Genomic DNA, 25612 nt, shown 5'->3' with positions numbered 1-25612 from the left:
AAATAAGCCCTTTCAGGCAAATAAGTAGGTATTTTTTATTGTGCTTGATGCATTTTGCTCCTTCTATTGAGACCAGGTGAAGAATTGTGCAGGCAGAAGCTCCATCCATCACTATTTGAAATCCTGTACATTGCTACCCTTTTACCGTTGTCCATGTATGTATGATGTTTAGACTATAGGGCCCACTTTACAGTTTCAAAGGCTGAACTTCTGCACTTCTTTAAAACAGAACAGGTAGTAACAAGATGCTGTATATTTCTACACTACGATAGTGTAAATCTTGGGAAATGATTACCTCAATGTATAGAATCAACTTAAACTTTGTTATGGGTTCATTTTCATCGAGCAGAAAAATTAACACAGTAGATATCCAGATAGGATGCTTGTGTGCATAGAAGTCCCTATCCCTGAATCATCCAGAAACTATGCAGCAAAACAGCTTTCTGTGAACATACTTAATGCAGATGCACATTCCCACATGCAGCAAGATCAATTGTGCCAATATGGAAATGCCTGTTCCCATTAGTTGACTGAATACCAAAGAATTATATTTTATTTTCATCTGTACAGGACATCTTATCCACTTGGCCCCATCCAGCCCATGCTACAAGTTCACTAGAAGCAAGTACTGATTTTCAAACCATAAAAAGAACGTTTGCTGATTCAGAACAGGTAGCTTGTGGAAGCAAAAGTAAGCCAACAAAAGCACTTTTAAAAATCAGAATATTTTAATGTATAATAATTATTATAAGATTTACTTTAAAAAATAATTTGCTTTCCATATCTGCACTGCACTAAAGCTGCTTCCTCACTGTCTTTTCGTCTCCAGTTAAAAAGCCAAAAAAGGCACCTGCAGAGTTACTTAGAAACCCAGACCCTGTTTGACCCTGTCAAGTCACTTGTGTGTCTACAACCAGCAGAAGAACCAGCTTCAATGTTTCATTCCAGAAGAACTTCTAAGGATGGGCAACCAAGCCCGTGTTGTTTATTACTTGACTCTGTGGGTGAATTTCAGACTCGTCCTTCATCAAAACAACCGACTTCTGTAAATGCACCACAGAATCAGACCCTATTGGGGTTGAGGGATGTGGTTTCCCTTCAGATTGGTAAACTAGCATTTCTTTGCACAGGAAATGTGGGTGGCAGTATTGCACGCTAGCTAGCTTCTGAAACCTTGCATGGTGTGCCTTCTGAATGCAATTTGATTGAGTTCTTAGATGCCTCGTGGCTTTGGCATGCAAAGCAACATGGATCTGCATGTACCCATGAGTGATTCCTGAACTTTGTGAAGCACAAGCCCAGCCAAATGTTCATCTATATGCATCTTGCAGACACATGCACATTTCACATTGGATCATGTTTGCACGCTACATGCAATGCACATGATATCTCCCACATCCCAAGAGAGAGAAAGAGCACAAGGCAGAATTGAATGCCTGCATGTCTAAAGCTTGGGCCAACATCCGACCTCCCCAGTACGCTGTGATGAGTCTTCTACGTCAAGGGAAAGAACTGAGTGGTGAACAATAGATCTAATGAGAAGCAAAGGACTGTCAATCAAGTAATTTAGATCAAAGTTTTTTTTCCCCTTGCTTTTACTGACAGTGCACTTCCTGCTCAGGAAATGTTAGAGATGCTTTGTCTAACTTCCTCTTGCCACAATCCTTTGCCAAGAGAAACTCCACACCTGCTATGCTTTTTCAGCACGGGAACCCACAACAGACAGAAGCCAAACAAACCATGCTGACTAAGAGAACCGTGGTGCACCTCTGACTGGCTGAGGCATGCTGAAACTGCCTGCTGGCCGGCAATTGGACCAGAGGGGCACAGGCTGATATGAATCCCCTCCAGCACACAAAGTTTGCTTTATGCACACAGGAGGTTTCATGCTCATTCATTTGGCTATGGCTGCCTCTAGCCGAGTAGAGAACGTAACTGCCTTCTGGGTGGCTGAGGAGAAAAAGGTACCCCATCCCGGCCTTTGTAGTTCTCAGCTTGAGTGATCAGTGGAGCAGAATGGACAAAGAGGATTGTAGGCCACCGCAGCAAAGAGTGATTGTGCTATACTGGATGGAGAGAGGGTGGGTGGATGGTGGTGGTGGCAGCAGTAGCAGCCCCTCTACTGCATGGTCATGAAAGATAAGAGAGGGAAGGAAAGACATCTGGACAGTGATCTTTAATGCTCCAGAGAAGCCTTCCTTTACTGGTGCCTGCTAGATGGTTAAAAGTTCCTACTTCAAGAATCCCTCACTATTAGGAATTCTCATGTTCTGACACATTTGGAAAATACCAGGTTAGGTAAGGCTGCTCCACAGTCTTCCTGAGAAATCAGAAAATGATTAATCAGTGAAAATGAATAAACAGCAGCAAAATTCGTACAAAACACCCACCGACTCAGCTTCCCTCCAGAAGGCTGTTACAGGCGAAACTAGGGCCTGTTTGTACGGTAGAGTAACTCTTAAGCCTAGCTCCATGTAAATTCACTGAAATGGACACTAGAATCCCTGTAGGCTGCAGAATATTCTGCAGATGTTCCAAAATCCACCTTGGGCAGAACAAAACGAGCAATAAACTGCTCCACAGGTAACTCACCTGCCAATAGTGGTCTTCTTTCTCATTGGAAAAACGCCTGATAAACCTCAGGAGCTCAGGGTTTCTACAAATGTCATTTCAAAAGCACTGGCTTCAGAAAGCTGCAGACCACAAAGGGTTGGAAATTGTAGCAATGGAAACACCATCACAGTTCTTGGGAAAAGGGAATGGCGGCCAGAGAATTGAAAATTCTGCTGCCCAATTCCAGGAGAACCGCACAAAGTGACTTCTAAAAGCTCTCATTGCATAGTGTGGCTGTGAGGAAATGGGATGGGGAGAGCAAAATGAAAAAAATGCCTTTGCATAGTGTGAGTGGAGAAGACCCTGAACAAAAACAAACACTGGAAAGGAGAATATGGCCTAATCCAGATGGAGATGGCCAGTGCCACTAACCACTGCCAGGCACTGTGTCGTTCTTAACATGATTGTACTGAGCCCAATGTTGCTTGGCTTAACTCCGTCTCTTTACCTCCATGCCCTTTCCTCTCCCTGGGTTGCCCTTTTGTACTTCTTCCTCTCCTTGGCCCATACAGACCCCCCAGAGGGCCCGGGACAGTCGTTCCTTACTGGGTACTAGCCAAGGCCCAGGGACCAAGTCTGACCGCAATTTCCTGCTAGGCCGGGGAGAAAGTAGCTTGTGGCTGTCACTCTCACTCTCCCCATTCGTTCCCTGCTTATGAGGCCTCCAACCCTGTTCTCTGTCCTCTTCTTCCTCGCCCTGAGCCTTGCCGGAGGTCTGGTGCAACTGGCCAGACTGGTGGGCTTTAGGGAGCTGCTGCCTGACGTTGCAAAGTGCTGCTTCTCTGTCATCCCCATCGCCGAGGTTCTGTCCCACATTCTGGGAGACCATGGACCGGTTTGGTTTCCTGTGCCGGTGCCTGGCTTTGTCCTCAGCCTCTAGCACCTGCTGTGTCTTGGTGGAGCTCTGGCTGAACACACGATCTAGGAAAAACAGGAGATCAGTGAGTGGAATGAAAGAGATTTGGCCTGAAAGAAGAGCTGATAGGACAGGCCCCAAAGAACCAAATGCTTTTGCAAGCTCTCTACTGTGTCTAAGTATTGGTTGACATTAGATTATGGAAACAATGACATTCTAGTCAAAACCAAATAAAAGTGGAACCAGGGTAGGGAGCTATTGCTAGAGAGCTATTGGTAGGGTGAAGCCAAGGCAAAATGGACTTTAGGTACCTCAGGATTACTTTTCTGGAAGAATAGAATTTATTGGCTGAACAAATAAACTCAAATGTTCAATAGTTGCCAACCGTATCTACAATTTACAAGTTTCGACTATTCAAGATGTTGCTAAGGAATGTCTTTCCTCTGAACAGTGGGAACAACTGATTCCTGGACTATTCCAAGAGACCACTTGCTCTCTGATTTCCAGAACAGTTGTCTCTAGAAAGCCCATGGGTTAATTTCTGTCAGGATAGGAATTTGATCTTTGGAAATTATTTCCCTGATCAAGAGATTCATTCAACTATGATGGTGGTCAATATGTCAAAAAAAGAAAAAATCACAGCTGCCTTCTGGCCCTTGGCACTTCAGGAGAGTATTGCACCAAATGTCTGCCTTGGGGAACTAACACAGATCTCTCGTCAGATCATGTCTGCTTTAGATGGGTTGCAGAGAGATTTCTAAATATTGAGGTTTTTAATGGGCATGGCACGTTTTGATGTGTGTGAGGAAATATGATTGTATTTCCTAACATACTAATACATGGAAAATGAATTCCAAATCAGTGAAAAACTGAAAATGAGTAACTACAAGCAATGATAGCTATGGGGCACAGTATAAAATATCTAACTTCTGCATTACAAAAGCTTAACTGATTCTATTTGTCAGGGTAATGATGATTTAATAGCTGACCAGCTGCTGTAATGTTGTAATGCTGTAATACTGAAATGATGATGCAATGAGTCAGCAGGGTTATTTAACTGTTATCACTTTAAGAGGCTGTATATACAAGAAAGGCCCTGTGAGGGCGTCCCTCTCTCCATGTGTGCTTCTATGCTATAGTTGATGATTGATTGCCTGGTTTTGCCTACTTTGTGTATGTATTTATTCCTTGTAGGTAAACCACTATTTGAAAGACAAACCTCTGTTTACTGTATTTTGCTCCTGGGTTGTCTCAAAATAGTCACCCTGTGTGCACTCTGACACTACTGATCACTTTTTAATGCAGGGCCTGTTGTCCCAGGTCACCAGGGCTCTGTTCAAATCCTATCCTCTATTTTTGAAGATGTTATCTACTATTGGCCCTAAACTTTAAATCTGATCTCCACAATTCTAATGACTAGATAGCTGCTTTTAAAGGGAGCAAACACTAGAACTGATGGTAAATTTATTCTAAAAATTGATTTCAGCACAGAAGCCTGGGAATCATGTTTTTTTTTTACCATTATAAATTCTAGTTAATCAGCATTGCAGGTTTTGTCGCTAACATACAAAGCTGATATTTTTAAAGCTCTGTCCTGAAAGGGGAAATAAGTTTAATCAGACTGCAATCCATGTTTTTCCAAATAAACTCCACTGCCTAAAAATATCACACCTGTCTTCTCAAGTGGCTTATGTGGCTCTTGCTCTCTTTCTATTGCTAGGCAGAATTGTAGAATGCACACGCGCTGGAGGAGGTTTCTTTGGGATAAAGCTAAGGAAAGAAATCAGGGAGACTAAGGTGGATATTAAATGGGGGAAGGGAACAGGGGAACGAGGGCTGGCATCAATAGGACCATCTTCCCCTACAGAAAGAGATGGGAGCTCCCTTTATCACTTGCTAGCTTGGATGTGATTCCCCAGGAAACCAAGGAAGAGATGGGGGAGTGGCTCATTGGTAGGGTTGGTCCCACTGGGGGCTGGGCACCCACCATTTATGTTCGACCCGTCCCACGAGGCAGAAGCAGGGTTCCCCCCGGGGGGAGTTGGTCACGCAGAGAGCCAGGCTGGCCAGCAGCTGCCCTGTGGGGCGGAGACAGATAGAGACTTGGGGGGGTGAGGAAGTGGCAGGAAAATCACAAGGCCAGCACAGATCAGGAAGGCGGGGGTGGGGGTGGGGTGTATGAAGCCAATCACAGACCAGAAAGGTTAAGATGGAGTTGGCACAGATTAGGTGGGAAGAGGGAATCAGACAGTATCATGTGCGGGTTGGGTTAGTGCATGGAGGGTTGGACATACGAAGGGCAACGGGACAGGAAAGAAAAAAGAAGAGAAGAAAGGGGTAAATATTGAAGACCCAAAATCTGCTCCTGCAAAGGCCCTTCAAAGGAAAAAGGCAGCTAAAGAGGCTTTTGGGGAAGACTCTTAATTGCATGATTTGTCGCTCTAGACTATAACTCCTCTGTTAAGTCAGAGGAGAAGGCTAATGCCCTCTTCTCCCTCTGTTTATTTCTTGGGTAAGAGTCACCAGAATATCCAGCTATTCAATAAAGGTTGAAAAAAGGACATTGTAGGTCAACCCCTCTGGACTGGAACCTATGCCTTAGCACATTTGTGGCATTAGCACAAAGATGGGGAACTATGGCCCCTTTATGACTTGTAGACTTCAACTCCCAGAATTCCTGAGCCAGCCACGCTCAGAAATTCTGGGAGTTGAAGTCCACAAGTCATAAAAGGGCCATAGTTCCCCACCCCTGCATTAGAGCAGGATATTTAGCGCAAAGCAGATGATTTCTTATTTAAAGGAAGGGAAGAGAGGAGGAGAGGCTAGAAGAGACATGGACGTACCATAGTCAGGAATGAATCCATTGCCCCTCTTCAGCACCAGTCGTATTCGGCTCCCACCGCTGCGGATGTGTTCCACTGCCTGTGCATGCGTCATTCCTGCTGTGGGCTCCCCGTTGATTTCCACCAGCTGGTCGCTCACCTGTCACAGTGTTTTAGCATGAAAAAGCCACCATCCCCACAAACAGGTTGCGGGTGTGTCTGAGTTTTCCCAAAGCATTTCCATATATTTTCAAGCTTTTAGTCACAAATGTCAAGAGCCACAAATGTCTAGAACATACAGGTAGTCGTCATTTAGCAACTGCTTCTTTTAGCAACTGTTTGCAGTTGCGACAGTGATTAGGTAAAAACCCCACTTTCAATCAATGCTCACATTTATGACCATCACAAGTCTGTAAAGCAGTTTTAGATCATTAGCTCAGTTGCAGTTTCACTTAGTGATCACTTTGCTTGACAACCGAGTGGCTGGTCCCAATTGTGGCCACTAAACAAGGACAACCTGTATATTTTTTTGTCAGAGTCTGCAGTGGATATGAAATTCTTGGATTTTGTGCATTAAATACCCAGAGTTGTATTGTCAGAGAGCTCAAACTGTTTTGTTTTATTGCAAAATTATTCTAGAATATTGGGAAGGCAAGTATATTACCCTTGTATTTCAGATGGAAACTTGTGGAATAATTACTTCCTTAAAATTTTATTAGCAGTGATAAGTAAGGTAAGGTTAGAACTGGCTATGGCTAAGATTAGAAACCGACTCACAAATCATATTCTTAAAGAGAAACTTCAGATTATACCATTAAACATACACCTGGATTATCGAGTGGAACTATAAAACAAGAGAATCTGATCAAGTGATATCAATCATCTGATAGCTCTTTGTGGGCTATTAAGCTATCACTGCTGCTGTTGCTAGGAAGGGCCCAGAAGCCAGCTCTTGTATTTGGTTGGTAAATATTGTGTTAGAAGTTATAATGAAAAGTGAGTGAAACATGAATTGGGTAAATGAAGGTTATATATTTATTCATTTCTAGGTACCCAGCAGTATATATTCCATCTATTAAAAGAAAAGTATAAGTTTTTGAAAATCCAAATTAGCTTCAAGGACTCGCACAGGCTTTTTGTGTGATATAGGGTGTCACAGTGATAATCCTCAACAAAGACATTCTGCTCACAATCCGCAGCAGAGACAGGAATTCCTATCTTTGACATCCCTTTTTGTTGGAAGAAAGTTGGGATAGGCTGGTGTACAAGCACAGAGTTATAAGGGTGCCTTAAACTGTTCCAGTGTTTCTATGAATGGACAGATCGCTTACATCCTGAAGAAGAACAAATAGGGTCTAAAGCACGGGTGAAATGTTCCCGGTTCGGACTGGATCGGACTGGATCGCCTGATCCAGAAGCGATGGCAGTGGGTGGTTCGGAGAACCGGTAGCAAAAATCCCTGCCCTCCCTCATGCCCAGCTGAGCTGCGCGATCATCAGAGGTGTTTTTTTTTTTTACTTTTAAAAGCATTTTTTCTTCTGCTGAAAAAATGCTTTTAAAAGTTTAAAAAACAAAATGATGATCACACGGCTCAGCTGGGATCATCAGAGGCTTTTAAAAGCATTTTTAACAACCTCTTTGGCTGAAGAAGTTGTAGAAAAAATGCTTTTAAAAGTAAAAAGAAAAAGTTGGCCATGCCCACCCAGTCACATTGCCTCCCCCCCAGTCATGCTCACAGAGCCGGTACTAACAAATTTTACATTTCACCCCTGGTCTAAAGGTACCAAAGCTCAGGTAAATGGTGTTTTCTCTGAGCATGGTTGTTTGGGTTGGGTGGGTTGAATGAATATGGCTAAAATAGCTGGCTATCTTACAGGGGTCTTTTGGAAGAATGGAGAAAAGGGAAATGGAAGGAGGAGAGGAAAAAGAGAATTTTTATTGCATGATGCCGTACAATTTATAGTAGCCCAGTTTTGGCACCCTCTGGATTTATTTATTTATTTATTTGTTTGTTCGTACTTTTATACCGCCCTATCTCCCTAGGGACTCAGGGTGGTTCACAGCCAAATAAAACATAAATATATACAGAATAAAACATTAATTTAAAAAACTTATTAAATAGGCCGAATATTTAAAAATAGAAATATAAATAATAAAACCCCATTAAAACCAGATTTAAAATTTAAAAATTCTAGTCCAGTCCTGCGCAAATAAATAGATGTGTCTTAAGCTCGCGGCGGAAGGTTCGAAGGTCAGGAAGTTGGCGAAGTCCTGGGGGAAGCTCGTTCCAGAGGGTGGGAGCCCCCACAGAAAAGGCCCTTCCCCTGGGTGTCGCCAGTCGGCACTGCCTGGCCGACGGCACCCTGAGGAGTCCCTCTCTGTGAGAGCGCACGGGTCGGTGAGAGGCAATCGGTGGCAGCAGACGGTCCCGTAAGTAGCCCGGCCCTATGCCATGGAGCGCTTTGAAGATAATTACCAAAACCTTGAAGCGCACCCGGAAGGCCACAGGCAGCCAGTGCAGTCTGCGCAGGAGAGGTGTTACGTGGGAGCCACGAGGGGCTCCCTCTATCACCTGCGCAGCCGCATTCTGAACTACCTGGAGTCTACCTGGATGTGTGAACCTCAACTCCTAGAATTATCTGTAATGCTGGATGGAAAATTCTAGATTATTATTATTATTATTTTGACAAATGGAGGGCACCAGGGAAGACTCATCTATAATAACTTACATTATTAGAATGAGATACTATACATATGTTCCTTGCCAAGTAATATAGGACTAGATGGCTGTCTGCTATGCTTGATCCAGCCTATGTTCTAGAATGCTAGATTGTACAACAGCTAAGGTTTCAGGAGTGTGTGTGTGTGTGTCTGTGAGAGAGAGAGAGAGAGAGAGAGAGAGATTTTCATCTGCAAGTCTCAACAAGTCTCCTAAAACTGATCCACGTCTGCCTGACCTCAGCAACTTTGCTTTGGTGCTCATTTCCTGAGAACATCACATACCTGAATCTTTCCACATTGCTGGGCTGGCCCACCTTCCATAAGAGCTAAGACATAGATGTCCATATTATATTCACTTCCGCCCCTTAGGCTGAATCCGAAGCCGCTGGGCCCTCGCAACAGATCCACTGAATACTGGCCAGACTCCTGTGGAGCAGGGAGAGATCACAATCCAGAGAAGGCTGCTGATCCAGTGTCTTTTCTTAACAACAGCAACCACAGAAAAACTATGTGAATAAGAAAATCATTTTAGGGGCCAAACTATCTCTTGCAATGAAGTATCCTGCAAGAAGCATTCAATATAGGTAAGGACACATTGTCTGTAGTCAAGAAATAATTATGGAAGTGCCAATAGTTACATCTTTAAAAAAACAACAACCCGTTTTTACTGCTACACTGTAAATAGGCTAAAACAGTGTTTCTCAACCTCAGTAACTTTAAGGAATGTGGACTTGAACTCCCAGAATTTCCCAGCCAGTATTCCGGGAAATTCTGGGAGTGGAAGTCTACTCATCTTAAAGTTGGTAAGAAACACTAAGCTAGAACACACCTCACAGGTACTGTACCTCAGCTGATTATTCCCAGGATTCCGAGCAGGATTTTCACATGTAGTGAAAAATACCATTTGCTATACTTTAAAATGGAAAAGAACGTCATCTGTGGCAACAGAATTGTATTTTTATTTCATCAATTTGCTGTTTTAAAACCCCCCTGCTCAACCTTAAAGATTCTAGATTGGTTGAGGTGCACTGCCAATCAACATTTAATGCTGGAGCCTTATGTGAACAATACTAAGGCATCTGAGCCGGGTTACAATTGAACGTAAATTACCATGAGTTCCCTCACCTTGAATAAAATCTGATCTGAATTTAATACCCTTTATTAAATTACTCCCATTTACTTTTCTGTCTCATGCAACGCAAGAGGAAGACAATATTCAACCAATGTAACAAGGAGTTGATTGAGCCCTAAAGGCACATTCTGGCCCACCACAAATAAAGAAACAAGCATTCCTTACAATTAACTGGAGACCACAAACACCAACCAGGGAAATGAATTGTGGCCGACTGACTACGGAGTTTGCAGAGCCATTGCCAACCTCTTGCTGCCTGACCACCAGCAGCCAGCAAGTCTCCATGTCTGTTTGTCTAGACCAGTGGTTCCCAATGTGGGGCCCATGCCCCACAGGGAGACAATTTGATTTTTAATGGGGACAATTGGAACCTTGTTTAAACCAAGTTAATGCCTTTTAGGCTTCCTCAGCAGGAGTAGGAATTCACTTTTTGAATAGTAAGAATTATATGTCAGGGGGGTGGGGGATCAGGATTTTAGAGATGCTTGGGTGGGGCATGGCCAAAAAATGGTTGGGAACCACTGGTCTAGATTCTATAAGTTATCTTAGCCTTCCCCAATGTATGCTTTTAGATGGATTGGGAATACCAGAACTCTCAGGAATAGTGAATTAAAAACATTTGAAAAGAATCAAGCTGGGGAAAACTGAGCCAGAAATCTGGATTTCTCACTTAAAAATGTAACAGATTCCTAGAAACAAACCGAGTTAAAAATCCAAGTGTCTACACAGAATCTAAGACTCAAATGGAACAGGCTAAATGTAGAACAGAGGTCAGTGATGGTGAACCTTTTTGCCATCGCATGCCAAAAGCGGGGGTTGCGAGAGGGGGTCGCGTGTGCATGTGCCCACACCCATAATTTTATGCGCCCCTGCCCCCACACATGCGTGTGCAGCATCCCCCCCGCTCCCCCCGCTTTTGGCATGGTGGGCTCGATAGGCCCGTTTTTTGCTCTCCCCAGGCTCCAGAGCCTGTCTAGGTGCCTGTGGGGGCGAAAACGGCCTTCCCCCACACGAGGCCCTCTGGAGGCCTGAAACGGCCCATTTGATGACTTCCGGTGGGACTGGAAGTCGGCAAACAGGCTGTTTCTGGCTTCTGGAGGGCCTCCAGGAGGGAGAAGGCCATTTTGGCCCTCCCAAGGCTCCTAGAAAGGCTCTAGAGCCTGGGAAGAGCAAAAAATGAGCCTTCCTCATCCCCCCCGGCCCTCTGGAGGTAGGAATCAGCTGTTTCCCTATTGTCAGTGTGCCCAAAAGGCCTGAAAATCAGGTGTCCAGCGCACGCATGCACGCCAGAGCTGAACTCACGTGCCAAGCAATATGGTTACACATGCCACCTGTGGTTCACCATTACAGACATAGGTTGTTGAAGATTTTTAACTCCACTAAGAGAAAACATTTATTGTGCTTCCCATAGATTCTTAAGTTTTACTGAATCTTTAGAAGAAATCTCTGCAGGGATGGTTGGGTAATATTTGAGAACATTCTTCAAGGTTGTCCACAGAGGATAGTGGTTGTGCAGCCCAAGGCCTTCATGCAAAAAAAAAAAAAGGGTGTGGTTTGGATAAAAAAGGTGAGGCCATCATCTTGATTTTGAAAATCTACTGTTGCATCTCTTTTTGGCACCCCCTCTTTTGATTCCCTGCATCTCTTGGTGTTCACTTGCTATTCTACTTTTTTAAGAACATTTCTTCCAACCACAAGAGGAATGTATGTTCCAAACACCTTGACCAATCTACTCTGCTTTTTCCTCTCACACTTACTCTACTGTTCCCTTTCTGAAGAAACTACAGGTACCATCCAACTCCTCATCACCCGCCAGATTGACCAGTCACCCGTACTGAATCTCCTGACTGGTTGCCAGATGGGCATCTTGTTTTACCCCTTCTCTCAGATTGTGGCAGTTATTGGCCGTGGAGGAGGAAGAGGTGTGCCTGTGACACAAGGACAGCTAATCCTGAGGTGGAAAGGCTAGTGTGGGCAGAACCAGCATGTTGCAGGAAATGAGGTAAGTCTTAGTAGAGGCAGCCTACAGAAGAACCCTTTCAGGTATCTCTAACTCAGCCTCACCTCTATTTTCCTCAGAGGAATTTGGTAGCACCTTTTCTGACTGGCAATTTTTTATTAAAGGGCATGAGCTTTCATGAACCGCAGCTCCCTTCCTTAGATGCTTTTCCTCCTAAATTGCGGGGCAAATAAAAAGTGTCAGGCTCAGAAGCACTTATATTGGAGAAAACATAACATAACATAACATCAGAGTTGGAAGGGACCTTGGAGGCCTTCTAGTCCAACCCCCTGCCCAGGCAAGAAACCCTATACCATCTCAGTCAGATGGTTATCCAACATTTTCTTAAAAATTTCCAGTGTTGGAGCATTCACAACTTCTGAAGGCAAGTCGTTCCACTTATTAATTGTTCTAACTGTCAGGAAATTTCTCCTTAGTTCTAAGTTGCTTCTTTCTTTGACCAGTTTCCACCCATTGCTTCTTGTTCTACCCTCAGGTGCTTTGGTGAACAGCCTGACTCCCTCTTCTTTGTGGCAGCCCCTAAGATATTGGAACACAGCTATCATGTCTCCCCTAGTCCTTCTTTTTGTTAAACTAGACATACCCAGTTCCTGCAACCGTTCTTCATATGTTTTATCCTCCAGTCCCCTAATCATCTTTGTTGCTCTTCTCTGCACTCTTTCTAGAGTCTCAACATCTTTTTTACATCGTGGCGACCAAAACTGGATGCAATATTCCAAGTGTGGCCTTACCAAGGCATTATAAAGTGGTACTAACACTTCACGTGATCTTGATTCTATCCTCTGTTTATGCAGCCCAGAACTGTGTTGGCTTTTTTAACAGCTGCTGCACACTGCTGGCTCATATCTAAATGGTTATCCACTAGGACTCCAAGATCCCTCTCACAGGTACTACTATTGAGCAAGGTACCACATATACGGTACTGGTGCATTTTGTTTTTGGCCTAAATGTAGAACCTTACTTTTTCACTGTTGAATTTCATTTTGTTAGATAGCCCAATGTTCAAGTCTGTCAAGATCTTTCTGTAACTTGAGCCTATCTTCTGGAGTGTTGGCTATTCCTGCCAGCTTGGTGTCATCTGCAAATTTGATGAGTTCCCCATCTATCCCCTCGTCCAAGTCATTGATGAAGATGTTGAAGAGTACTGGGCCTAAAACAGAGCCTTGGGGTACTCCACTGCATACTTCCCTCCATGTGGATGTAGTTCCGTTGAGGACTACACGTTGAGTGCGGTTGGTCAGCCAATTACGAATCCATCTGGTGGTGGTGCTGTCTAACCCACATTTTTCTACTTTATCTAGTAGTAGGTTATGGTCTACTTTATCAAATGCTTTACTGAAGTCCAAGTAAATTATATCGACAGCATTCCTCTGGTCTACTAATTTTGTCATTTTGTCAAAGAATGCGATAAGGTTAGTCTGGCATGATCTGTTTTTGACATGACATGTTTTGACATGTTTTGCAAATGTTCATGAAGAGAACCACAGCTCACGACAGTTCATGCCCTTTAATGAAATGTCTCAGTCCACGAAAAATGCTAGTAGACTCCTCCTACAATCCCTATTTTCCTCCTGCCCTTTGCCAATTTAACATGCCAACCTTCCTTGGCCGTACCCTCGTCACCATGCTGGGTTCTGGCTCTCCAATACCTGAGGATGAGTGAGGTGAGAGCTGGGACTCCATGGACATTCCCCCACTTCGATATCAGCAGAGTTTAAATCACTGGAAACTCCTAGAAGCAAACAGACAGAATCAGTTTTGAGAAAGGACTCTCTGCCACCCCGTGTTTCCTTTTATCTTTACTCCAGCCCATCAGCTCCACCAGCACCACTCCACCGCCTCTTCCTTCTTCCTTGGGCCTCGGCTTCCACTTCCCTGTCTGGTGTCCCCTTTCCCCACCACCCAATTCTTTCCCTATTCTTCATTGGTGGGTTTCAAATTTTTTTACTACTGGTTCTGTGGGTGTGGCTTGGTGGGCATGGCAGGGGAAGGTTACTGCAAAATCTCCACTTCCTCCCAATCAGCTGGGATTCGGGAGGCAGAGAATAGATGGGGGCGGGACCAGTCAGAGGTGGTGTTTACTGGTTCTCCAAACTACTCAAAATTTCTGTTACTGGTTCTCCAGAACTGGTCAGAACCTGCTGAAACCCACCTCTGCTATTCTTCCATGTGATCACTCACCTGCTTCCTTGCGATTCCGGATTTTCATGCGTACCCGGTTCCCCGCCTGCCGGAAGACACTCCCAACCTCACTATGGGTCAGCCGAGCTAAGAGACCCGTGTCTTCCTGATGAGAGGGGCTCTCTTTGTGATGGGGCCCCAGGGAAGTGGCTGAGAGGAGAGAGCAGATGGATCAGTAAGAGAGGATGGCAACACCCACACATTTTGTTTCCAAATGTCGATAAATGGAGGACAATCAAGGGGAAAGTAAAAGTTAACATTTATCTTATAATGTTTTTAGTAGTTTTTTTTCTTTTGTATTTTTAAACAATTACTACTAAAGATTTGGGCACTTAGCCCAGATACTTACATTCTTAATTGCATTGTTAAAACTGTTTAATATACTTATATGGATCTTAATCATTTCTAGGATTAATTTCTAATCAAAGATAAACAGACTGTGCAATCATGCTAATTTCTCTGACCACTTAGAGATATTTCTGCATAATTATTTTTTCATTTTCTTTTTACTTGTTACTCTTCTTTTTTTCTTTTAAAGCAATTAATATATGGGGGGGGAAAGTGAAGATGGAGAAAAAAACCTGCTAAACTTTTTAAAATAGTCAACCATTTCAAATCTGGAATACTACTTTAGTCAATTCAATGATTCTTGTATACATTTGTATAGATGTACTGCTGCTGGTGGTGTGAGTGTGTGTGTTTCTACATCACATGACAATCCAGAGTTCTAACCCATTTCAGAAAGGAGTGTACATCTTCCCAAAGTGAGGATTTGGTGAAAACTTTCTCCATGACCTGAATTTGCTAGACTGAAAGCATAGAAGGAAATTCCCTGCAGAAATTTTTGAGATGCAGGAATGTTATCAGATTCTGAAACAAGCAGCTCAGATCTTGTCAGGGTAATCTAAATACAGGTAACGCTTGACATTCATTTCCTAACTATTTGAAGTTACAGCAGCACTGAAGAACGTGACTTACAACTGGTTTTCATGCTTACAACTGTTGCAGTAACCCCCTGGTCACATAATCAAAACTCAGGTGCTTGGCAACTGGCATGTATTTATGACTATTGCAGTGACCTGGAGTCATGTGATCCCCTTGATTGACAAGCAAAGTCAATGTGGAAACCAGATTCACTTAACAACTGTGATACTAACTTAACAACTGCAGTGATTCACTTAACAACCTTAGCAAGAAAGGTTGTAAAATGGGGCGAAAGCTACTTAACAACTATTTTGCCTGTTATCTAGGTAATTTGGTCTGGTTTATGTAAACTCATTGATATTTTTTTTTTGGCTTCTCCCTGAGGTATGTTGGGTCTTGAGATTTAGCTTACACCTCAGCTCTAGGCAATGTGAGCATCACATATCCTACACCTCTTCTACTACTTGTAAACTGAAGCCTGGAGTAAAAAAAAAAACCTTTTGAGACTGCAAAATTGCTTTCAGTCCCCTTCTAATTAAGTGCATATTCAGGGGTGGGAACAAGGAATAATTAGGAGTCATGTCAGCAGATGTACATTATCTGTAGATTTTTACAGGTTATGTTTTGTGTTTTTGCTTTTGTTTTAAATCAGCCTGCACAGACCAAGATGTTCCCAAATCCATCTGTTTGGGATCCTTGCCTAATCCCATGCTGCCCTGTTCCTACGCTCAGATATAATTTCACAAGCATTCTCTGCCCGGACAACATTGCCACTGCTGCCTGGATATTTGCTCTCCGTGGTCAAGAAAAAGACTTAAATAATGCCACTATGACCTGTGTATTTTTTTTTAAACAAAACCTTCCTTCCAAATATATTCAACACCAGAACTATTCTTGAAAGGGGAATAAGTATATCTAAAATGTAATTCCTTGTGCCACATAATGAGGGAATCAGATAGATGTTTACGTTTACCTGTCCAAACCTGAATATTTAACTTCACTGGGGCACTAGATGGGAGATTTCCACATCCACATATTGCTGCTGAAATTTGCTATCTAGCAAGGAGATCCCTGTAATCTGTATATTTTCATTCACTCTCCTTAGCTCGTAGTAGCCTCAGAACAGGAGATCCTTCAGAGTTGTGTGAAGTTTTATATCCAAATAGATTTGATTCTTTATACTGTTTCTGGCTTCCCTTAAAACATTAACAGAATCCACAATGGTCTGAAAATCAGCATTTCCATTAGATAATTGACAGTCAAGCTGAACTAAATCAAGTAAAAACAGCAAACGAGGGGAAAATCTGTTGGCCAAACTCCCAAATAATTTACCCAGACCTAATCCACATATCAAAGGATAAAGTCTGCAAACACAAATAGAGTTAATTAAGTCCCCCCAGCAGAACTGCACGTTCACAAGAATACACCCACACCCACACCTCAAGTGTCATCCTAGAATCAGCATGTAGACCAGAGGTCTTCAAACTTGGCAGCTTTAAGATTTGTGGATTTCAACTTGAAGTCCACAAGTCTTAAAGCTGCTAAATTTGGGGACCTGTAATGTAGACACTTCCACACCCTGGACCGCCGTACCCCATTTCTCTGCAACTGCCCTTAAAGGCAAACTGTTTGTTTTTAGGAATAAATATTTCCGCACAGCTGTCTGGATCTCATCTTTATTTATTCTTGTGCAAACCTGGCTCAAGTTGGAACCCCAAATTACTTCCTGACAGTTGTTTAGGCTATGTTCCTATGTACACAGCAGCTACCTTGGTGGTGCTTCCTGTAACCCATTTGTCTAGAATGCTCCTAAATCTTACTGCAAAAAAAAAAAAAAAATCATGGTTGAATTGAACCTACAATTTGTAAAACAAGGTTGGCTTGTTTTGACACATGATCAAAAGATAAGAAGAAAGATTTAAGGATTGTTCTAGATGTTCTAGATGAGCCTCTCTTTTTTTTTGTTCATTTATGGTTTCTTTAAAACAAAAGATCCATATTGTCATGTCCTCCCTTGCAAAGGCCCCACCTTTCATCATTTCCATCATTTTTCTTTCCCAAAAAAAAGCTGTTTAGATAATTGTTGCAGAATTCCTTACTTTCTTTTGATCAATAAGCTTAAGAACTCTCCACCTGAAAACCTATTCAATGTTACCTGGGGGGGGAAAATGCCTAGATCTCTTGCAGAAGCACTGTCCCCCCTCATGTGTGTCCCTCAAACAATTTTATCCTTTGCTCCCTACCACATGCATCAGGGTGAGAAGACATCAAGATGCAGAAACTGATTTGTTGATTCACTTGAATCTCAGAATCTACCAGCCAAAAGCAGATATAAAAAAAAACAAAACCAAAATGAAACACTTAAAAGAGAATTTGAGGTGTGTATGAGGGGGAGGGGCAATCAGGTGCACTTGCATTCTTACTTGTTTTCAAATTCAAAACTAAGCTCCATTTTTTAAAAATAAAAATCAGTTCCAGGTTTTCTTCTTTTTGATACCTGTTTTGGGGTTTGCGTTGGGGTAACATTATACCTGCTATTGCTGATATTTGGCCAATTGTCTGGCATATATGCCCCAAATCCCAATGAACTTTTTTTTTCCTGCTGAGTAGCTCCTTTCTGATTTTACAAAATATCTTTACTTTCCTAAGATCTTCAGTGCATCCGAACTTTCAAACAAGCTGAATGATTTCTATGCTAATAAAATAATTGACTTTCTGATCATTGATAGTCAACAGCCCCATAAAGATTTTTAAACAATATGCAGTTACCAGGAAACAGGTCCTCTCCCTCCTCCTTCAATTTTAGTCTTAAGTAAGCTGGACTCCCTCAGGGGAAAAGAGAAAACAATCCTCCCCAATTTACCTTTCTATTTATCCCTTTCTCTCTCTCCTTCCCCCCAAAATCAACTACAAACAAAATGGTAGACCGAGGATATTTACGTTTAAAGTCCTGGATTTGGCGTAGGAAGGTCTGAACTTGCTCAAACATTTTCAGGTAGAAAGGTGACGAAACAATCAGGGAAGAAGTTAAAACAGGGAGCGGGTCGTCTCTCTCACGGCTGCTCCTCTTTGCTCTCTGTTCTTCTCTGACCCCCTCTCAGGAATTTTTCCCTTTGCCTGATAAACCAAGGACTTTCAGGGGAGGGAACGGAGTGGCTGACGCTTAACCTGTTCAGAACCAGGAGGAACAAGTTGCTCTGTGCGTGTGGGTGTGTATGTTTAAAAGAGTTGAACCCTGGTTATTTACTCTCACATGGAAACAAAATTAAGGCTTGTAATTCTCTAAACACAAGGTGAGAGACAGGTGCTTTCTCAAAAGATTGCTTTTCCATTCAATTATTCAATCAAAAGACCAAGATTATTTACAAAATTACACCGACTTCACTCTTGTTTCAACACTATGCTGGATTGCTTCTTAGCATTCTTTTAATTTTCTTTCCTGCCCCCAATAAGTGCGCACACAAAATTTAGAGTAATGTACATTTTGTTATGCCACAAAGAAAGGAAATAGATTTCCCCAACGTAAACTCAAAAATCCAAGAGATACGTCAAAATTAATATATTACTGCATGCCCCCATGGACTTGAATTCTATAATCATACATGTGCAATTTTTAAAATGTCACACAACTGGTGTTTTTCTAGTAACATAGCTATTCTTCTTGAAACTGAACAATGATTGAAGTACAGATACATTGAAAAATGTCAGCCGGAGATGCTTGATATGAAAAAGATTGGCAACCTTAGGGTTTTTTTAAAAGGTATTATTTTGAAAATGACAAATACGATATGGCATTTTTGATTACTTTGTGCAAAGTTGTGGAGGTTCTATAGAACTATGCAAAGGGAATAAACTATAACCAAATAATTATCATACTAGATACTGAAGAATTTAACGAAGTGAAATCTATCACCAGAGTATTTTCTCCCACTGAAACAGTCTTTGTGTTTTGAAGATTATGTTCCTTCCAATTTCTAAATTTGTCTTCAGCAACTTTATTGATTAAATAATTTCAGCTTTTCTGATATAAAAATTGTTGTATTTCTTCTTACTTCTGTTCTCCTCCAAACTATCAGCCCCTCCCCCTATATTCTAAGGTAAAAAAATATTGATCTGGATTCTCATTTATTTGGGGAAAGTGTGCGTGTTTAATCATTCTTTGCCTCAGAATGACAGACATAATCTGATACCTGCAACCTACTACTAAAAAAATACATTCAATGTACCAACACAATGTTAAAATAGACCTGATGATCACATTTGACCTAATTCCTTTTCTTCCTGTATTCTTTGCTTTTTTATATTACCTGTCCTCATTTGGGATTCCAGATAACCCAGAAACTTGAACTCTTTCGTAACTTTACCTAACGCAAAAATTGTGCAATTGTCTATTTTGTATTTTCTTTAAGTGCCAGGTCATTTGTTTTCATTTCTAAGGCAGTTGCATCAACGACAGCAACTAGCTACATACAAAGGTATGTTTTGCAAATATTTGGAATTGGTTCAAAGAGCATGAGTACAATGTTTGAAATTTTGGCAGGACATAGGTGCTGACTAAAATTCCGAATATTTTCCATCCTCCTTACCAGCTCTTCCAGCTGCAACTCCATCGTTTGATAGTGCAATGCTACATCCATGTTGTTCTTTCGGACCATCTACATTTATGGGTTCTCCAGCCCCTCCTGCCGGGCGAGGCCTCCTCAGCCTCTGGGAACAACGAGCAGGACACACAAGTACATTTCGAGGTTCAGGACCCACGAAACTGGTCACAGTCAAAGTGTCACCTGGGGGACCTCCCCAAGGGTTAGAAAGATCCTGAGGACCACTTTTCTTATGAGTGGAGTTGGGCAAGAAATGTTCTTGTCTAACAGAGCAGTTTTCCTGAGGATGCCTATGGGAGTGATGACCTGTAAGAACAAGAAGGGCGAAGGGAAAATTCCATTAGGGGTATGGCCAACTGCAGAAACAAGTGACATAATTAATATTCTCAGCAGTGACTGAAGTATTTGGCCACACCTCAACCTTGGTATACCTTATATCTAGTATTTATGTCTTCAGGTTCTGATTCTTCAAGCTAGAATAGTCTACTTATTTAAATGATTGGTTGAGACTATGACAAGTCAAATTTCCACTCAGTCATGAAGCCCACTGAGCGAATACAGACAAACCTGACTTACTCCATATCATTGATGTGAAGATAAAATTAGAGGAGGGGCAGGGGGTTCGCAGGGGTTCGGGAGAACCTCTAGCTAAGATTCTCTGCAGTTATGAGAACCCCCAAATCCCACTCCTGGCTGGCCCTGCCCACCCCTCCCAGGAGTACCCACACGGCCCGTTTTGGATGCAGGTAAAGTGTAGGGCACACACGGAGGCTCGGGGAGGGCAAAAACTGGGCCTACCAGAGGTTTGCGAAGCTGGAGCCTGGGGAGGCCATTTTTGCCCTCCCGGAGGCTCGAGAAAAACCTCCGGAGCCCAGGGAGGGCAAAAATGCCCCCCCGCCCCGGTGGTGCAGGAGGCCGACTAGGCCAAACTCACCATGGCCATGCCCACCCAGCAACTGGGCAGAGAAGCCTTTGCTAAAAATTTTGAAGCCCATCCCTGAGGAGGGGGCATTATGTGTGTCCTCTGAACTCCTGGAGGAAAGGTGGAATACAAAACTAGCAAATCATTACAGATTTCACCTTTGAGTCAATAGCTGATGTGAGGGAGAGGGTACAATTATAAATGAATTTGACAGATCTTTGCAAATGAAAGCCACCACTCAAAATAGTATTTGCTATACTTAGCTTTCATTTTGAAAGAAACATATTTTCCCCCCTATTAACTGGCGATATAAATTTGCACCAGACAAATTGTGAGAAAAATCTGCTCTATGTCACTGATATCCTGCCTTTCTCCAACAGAGCATAAGGTGAAATGTGTGTCTTCCATCTGGATGCTATCGGGGATACACTTCCATTTAGCGATGCTGTTGTCTTCTGTGTATGTACGTACTTACTGTATTGGTTTTGTTGGTTTTATTTTGAATTGTTTTATTTTAATTTTTTTTGTTACATTGTGAGCTACTCAAAATCATTTTTACTCTGGCAGTGCCTAAATTGAATAAATTAAGCTATGTGAATATGGCCCCCATTATGCAGCAATCTTGTCTAGTCCCTAGTCTCAGAGTTAATTGTAAATTTTTACAGTATTTATAACCCAACACAAAATTGAATGCAGTAATATGGATGCATTTTACACATAGCAATTAATATTGACAGGAGGCTGATTCACTTCATGAAACTAAATCTATTCTTTCCTAAAGCTCACACATTTTCCTAGTTGTCCATTAATGCAGCTTGTTATATTTTCCAGGTCTGGCCAAACTATGATTATTAACTTTTATTTGTAGAAGCAAGCTAAAGATGCCTGTTTTCTGTATAGAAAAGTCCATTTTCAAACAGAATAAATAATTATTATTGTTAACTTGTAATTCACTATAACACAGTTTTGGTAATCACTAATCCCTGCAGTTTTCTTGGCAAGGTCTTTCAGAAGTGGTTGCCCTTATATTCTTCCTAGGGCTGAGAAGATGTTATTGGCCCAAAGTCATCCAGCTGGCTTCATGCCCAAAGCAGAATTCATGGTGTTCATATTTTTAGCCTGGTGACTAAACACTACATCAAACTGGTTCTCTAACCACATTTAGGGATCAATAGGATCAGACAACCATTGAACTAAGCAACTACATCTGGTCTGTAGCTAGATGGGACATCTCCAGGGAATACCAGGGCTACAGCTGAAATGACAGATCGATTCTGCTGTCCAAAAAAACACATGGATATATCTCTAAATCCTGCAGAAATTAAGTTCATCTTGAAGAAGACTTTACTTTTTAACCCAAGAAACTTCTCATTTCCTCCTTGTGATTTCAAAAGAGAAGAAAAACATGGTATTAGTGGAGTCCACAGTTAATTTTTGAAATGCTGAAAACCATGATCTGGTATTAAATATGAATACAGGTAGTCCTCAACTTACAACCATTCATTTAATGACTGTTCAAAGTTACAACAGCACTGAAGAAACTGACTTATGACCGTTACAGCATCCCCTTAGTCATGTGATTTGGACGCTTGGCAACTAACTCATATTTATGACGGTTGTAGCGTGCTGGGGTCCTGCAATCACGTTTTGTGATTTTTTTGACAAGTAAAGTCAGTGGAGAAGCCAGATTCAATTTGCAACCGTGTTATTAACTTAACAACTGCAGTGATTCACTTAAAAACTGTGGCAAGATAGGTTGTAAAAATGGGGCAAAACTCTTGCTTAGAAACAGAAATTTTGGGCTCAATTGTGGCCGTAATTTAAAGACTTTTGTATTTTTGGCTTTTTAAGTGCTGATATATAAAAACATTTAGTTAACTGTATAACTAACATCATTATTTAATCCAGCCTTTCCTAATTTGGTTAGAACATTAGATTCAATACAGCTAGTCCTAATTTAACAGCCTAAATTGGGACTGGCAATTTAGCAACTCTAAGAGGAAAATCATGTGACCATAACTGGGCTTATGACTTTAATTCTCCTTTGGTCATTAAGTGAAGCAATACAGTCCCTAATTGAAGAATCATTTGACTGTGACTAATGCTTTTACTTCTACTTTCTATATTAAGTCTACTTGTTGCAAGCCGGTTGCAAAGTACACAAATGGTGATCAGTGATTGAGGAATGCTGTGAAAGTCACAAATATAGGGATTGGTCGCAATATTTTTTTTCTAGCATTGTTGTAACTTTGAATGACTGATGCACACGGTAGTTGGTAAGCAAGAACTGCTTGTACAACTGCCCAAATTTCCAGGTTGGGGAAGCTGACTAAATAATGAAGACGATCCCCTTTGAACAGGTGAAACAAAAATCATGCACACATATTCCAACAGTCCGACTGTTAAAATTCAAATGCTTGGGAAATAGGAGATCATGGAGAAGAATCAAAATCAGTATTGCACAACCTGAAATTTCATTTTTTTTAAAAATGATACAATTTTTGCATAAAAGATTTTCACTGCCTTCTACAATCTTCCTTCAAGAGAGTAATATAACTGGGCTACTGCCCCATTTTCTCAGATCTCAGAGTATCTTTTTCTCACTTGGTGAATACAGTACTATTTATTACAGCTCCCTTGTGGAATGAACTGGTATGAGTGTCACAGGCAAGCCATTTACCTATTTTCAACATTTATACCCCAGTTAGAAGACACGTCCAGCATATAAGCATTTATGATAAAATACGGCAGCTTCCGATCTAAACCGGAACTGTTGAATATTGTGTGTGGATGAGAGCTGCGTCGGGCAATATGAAAGCTTCTTTGCAAGAACCAATACTGATGTGGTACTCTTGTTTCAAGGTTTCTTCTATTGTAAGGCACTGATTACATGATGGAGTGAGCATCAGCAAAGCAGCATTCATGTGTTGAAATGGGTGTCTAAGCTTACATGCATAATGGCTATTCTAAGATCATTTGAGTGCTAGTTTGGGGTAGTGGTTAGGCACTAGACTAGAAACTGGGAGACCATGACTTCTAGTTCTACCTTAGGTATGAAGCCAGTTGAGTGAATTGCGCTAGTCATTCTCTCAGCCCTAAGAAGAAAGCAAAGACAAACAACTTCTGAAAAACCTTGCTATGAAAAATGGCAAAAATGGCATGGAAATAGTCCAGGTAGTTGAGTCAACACTGACTCAACGGCATCCCCCATATACACCAAATCATTTAGACTTGCGCCCCCTACAGATAGCATGGGACTGCATTTGAATCCGGGAAGACTAGACCTCATCATTGAGTAACTGAAGCAGGCAGCAGATACTCTGCAGGTGTTCCTAAGCTCTTTCTTCATTTCCCTTTGATGCGAGGACCATGTGTACACCTTTTAACTGTTCTCAGGTGTGGTGATGGACCATTGCCAGTGTTGAAATTAGAGTTGGCAGGTTTCTGCACATGGGATGGAAGAAGGCAGCTTCTCAACCTCGGCCTTAGCATCAAAGTGTCTTGGGATGGCCTTGGATACAGGAATGTTTTTGGTGCCTCCCGATCCAAGAATGCAATGTGAATTATACGAGATATGCATTCTTCACTAACCAGAATTATGCACCCTGGAAATTTCTATTAGATCTCAGCTCTCCAATGCACATAAGTGGATGTTTTAAGGAGCATGTCTCCCCTTCATGCCTCATTCATTGTAGGAATCGCTGTTGCGTCTGTACTAAGTGTAGTGTTGCTGTTCCTATGAAAACTGTGGCTAAAGCAAGATTTTAATGGAGGTATGTAGTTAAGATCCGATTCCAACTGTGATTAAAGTGAGACATGAGGGCATTATTATTAGTAATAATGGCACCGTGCTTACAGCCATTTTGCAAACTGTTTGTATTAGCTTAGTTTAATGTAACTTACACATAAATGTGAATTCCTTGTCTGAGAATTATATAGTGCTTCTTCTCTGGCAGAGAATTTGAACTCTGCTCTTTTGTCATACACCCCAAGCAGTGATCAGAGCTCTCCCTCCTGATTGCCTCCAGCTGTCAGGATCAACCCAGGCATAAAGGCAAGCAAAGCAAAATGCCAACCCAGCCTGGCAGAGCTAAGCAAGAGACTTGGGTGAGAAAGCCACATAGCCCGTGTTCTTGGAGCTGATGTCGCTCACCTTTCCTTTCCACCAGAAGGATCACATCTCCTGTTCGCATATGCTCCTGCAACACACTCTCCACTTCTCCAGGGCTCAGATCTCGGACGTCAGCCCCATTCACCTTGGCGATGACATCTCCTTCTTCCAGCAAAGGGCATCGCTGCCGGTCCCAGATCTTCACAACCCGAGCCCCTTGCCTGCCTCCACTGAGGGATCCTACTCCAAACCAGGGCCCAGAAGGGCTGCAGGGCAAGGGCACAGGGGTAAGGCGGCTGCAGGGTGGCCCCCGATGGAGGTGCCGCTCGGCATGTTCCTCTTCATCGCCCAGACAGGCTTTGGTGCAACAGCGGACGCTGAGTCCACGGGTCCTGCGTGATGGGGCCGGTCCAGCTTCTTGGCCACAAGCTGGGCCTCTGGGGATAATGGGGCTGGGGGGTACAGCACCGTAAGTTGGTGGAGGGCGTCGGGGCAAGAGAGGCTGCCCATCAGAAAGGCAGGAACAAGGTGACTGACGATGGGTATATTGGAGGATACAGTTCCCGTCAACTACTACTACGACATTCACTGCAAGGTGGAAGGAAAACAAAGAGAGCTATCTTGGTCTATGCATGACACGCAACAACACAGCATCCTTTGGCCAAAGGAATGGCAACTTGGGCTCCTCCAGCTGTTTGGAACCACACTT

The 25612-nt window shown here is 42.4% G+C and overlaps 1 protein-coding gene across 1 annotated transcript in view; it reads right to left on the bottom strand.

The window, feature by feature from the left end:
- Window positions 1–702: 702 nt before the first annotated feature.
- LOC131193039 (membrane-associated guanylate kinase, WW and PDZ domain-containing protein 1-like) overlaps window positions 703–25612 on the bottom strand; it is a 42067-nt gene continuing 17157 nt past the window's right edge. The window contains exons 4-10 of the mRNA XM_058172786.1: window positions 24946–25491; window positions 19856–20176; window positions 14346–14495; window positions 13814–13896; window positions 9295–9438; window positions 6313–6451; window positions 703–3534 (exon numbers count right to left, since the gene is read on the bottom strand). Of these exons, the coding sequence (XP_058028769.1) occupies window positions 3044–3534; window positions 6313–6451; window positions 9295–9438; window positions 13814–13896; window positions 14346–14495; window positions 19856–20176; window positions 24946–25491 (1874 nt within the window). The 3' untranslated portion in view covers window positions 703–3043. The remainder of the gene's footprint in view (window positions 3535–6312; window positions 6452–9294; window positions 9439–13813; window positions 13897–14345; window positions 14496–19855; window positions 20177–24945; window positions 25492–25612) is intronic.

Source organism: Ahaetulla prasina, chromosome 2 (genome assembly GCF_028640845.1).
Source record: "Ahaetulla prasina isolate Xishuangbanna chromosome 2, ASM2864084v1, whole genome shotgun sequence".
Classification (NCBI taxonomy): domain Eukaryota; kingdom Metazoa; phylum Chordata; class Lepidosauria; order Squamata; family Colubridae; genus Ahaetulla; species Ahaetulla prasina.
The sequence above is the reverse complement of the archived record's forward strand: the minus strand, read 5'-3'. Positions and strand labels throughout refer to the sequence as shown.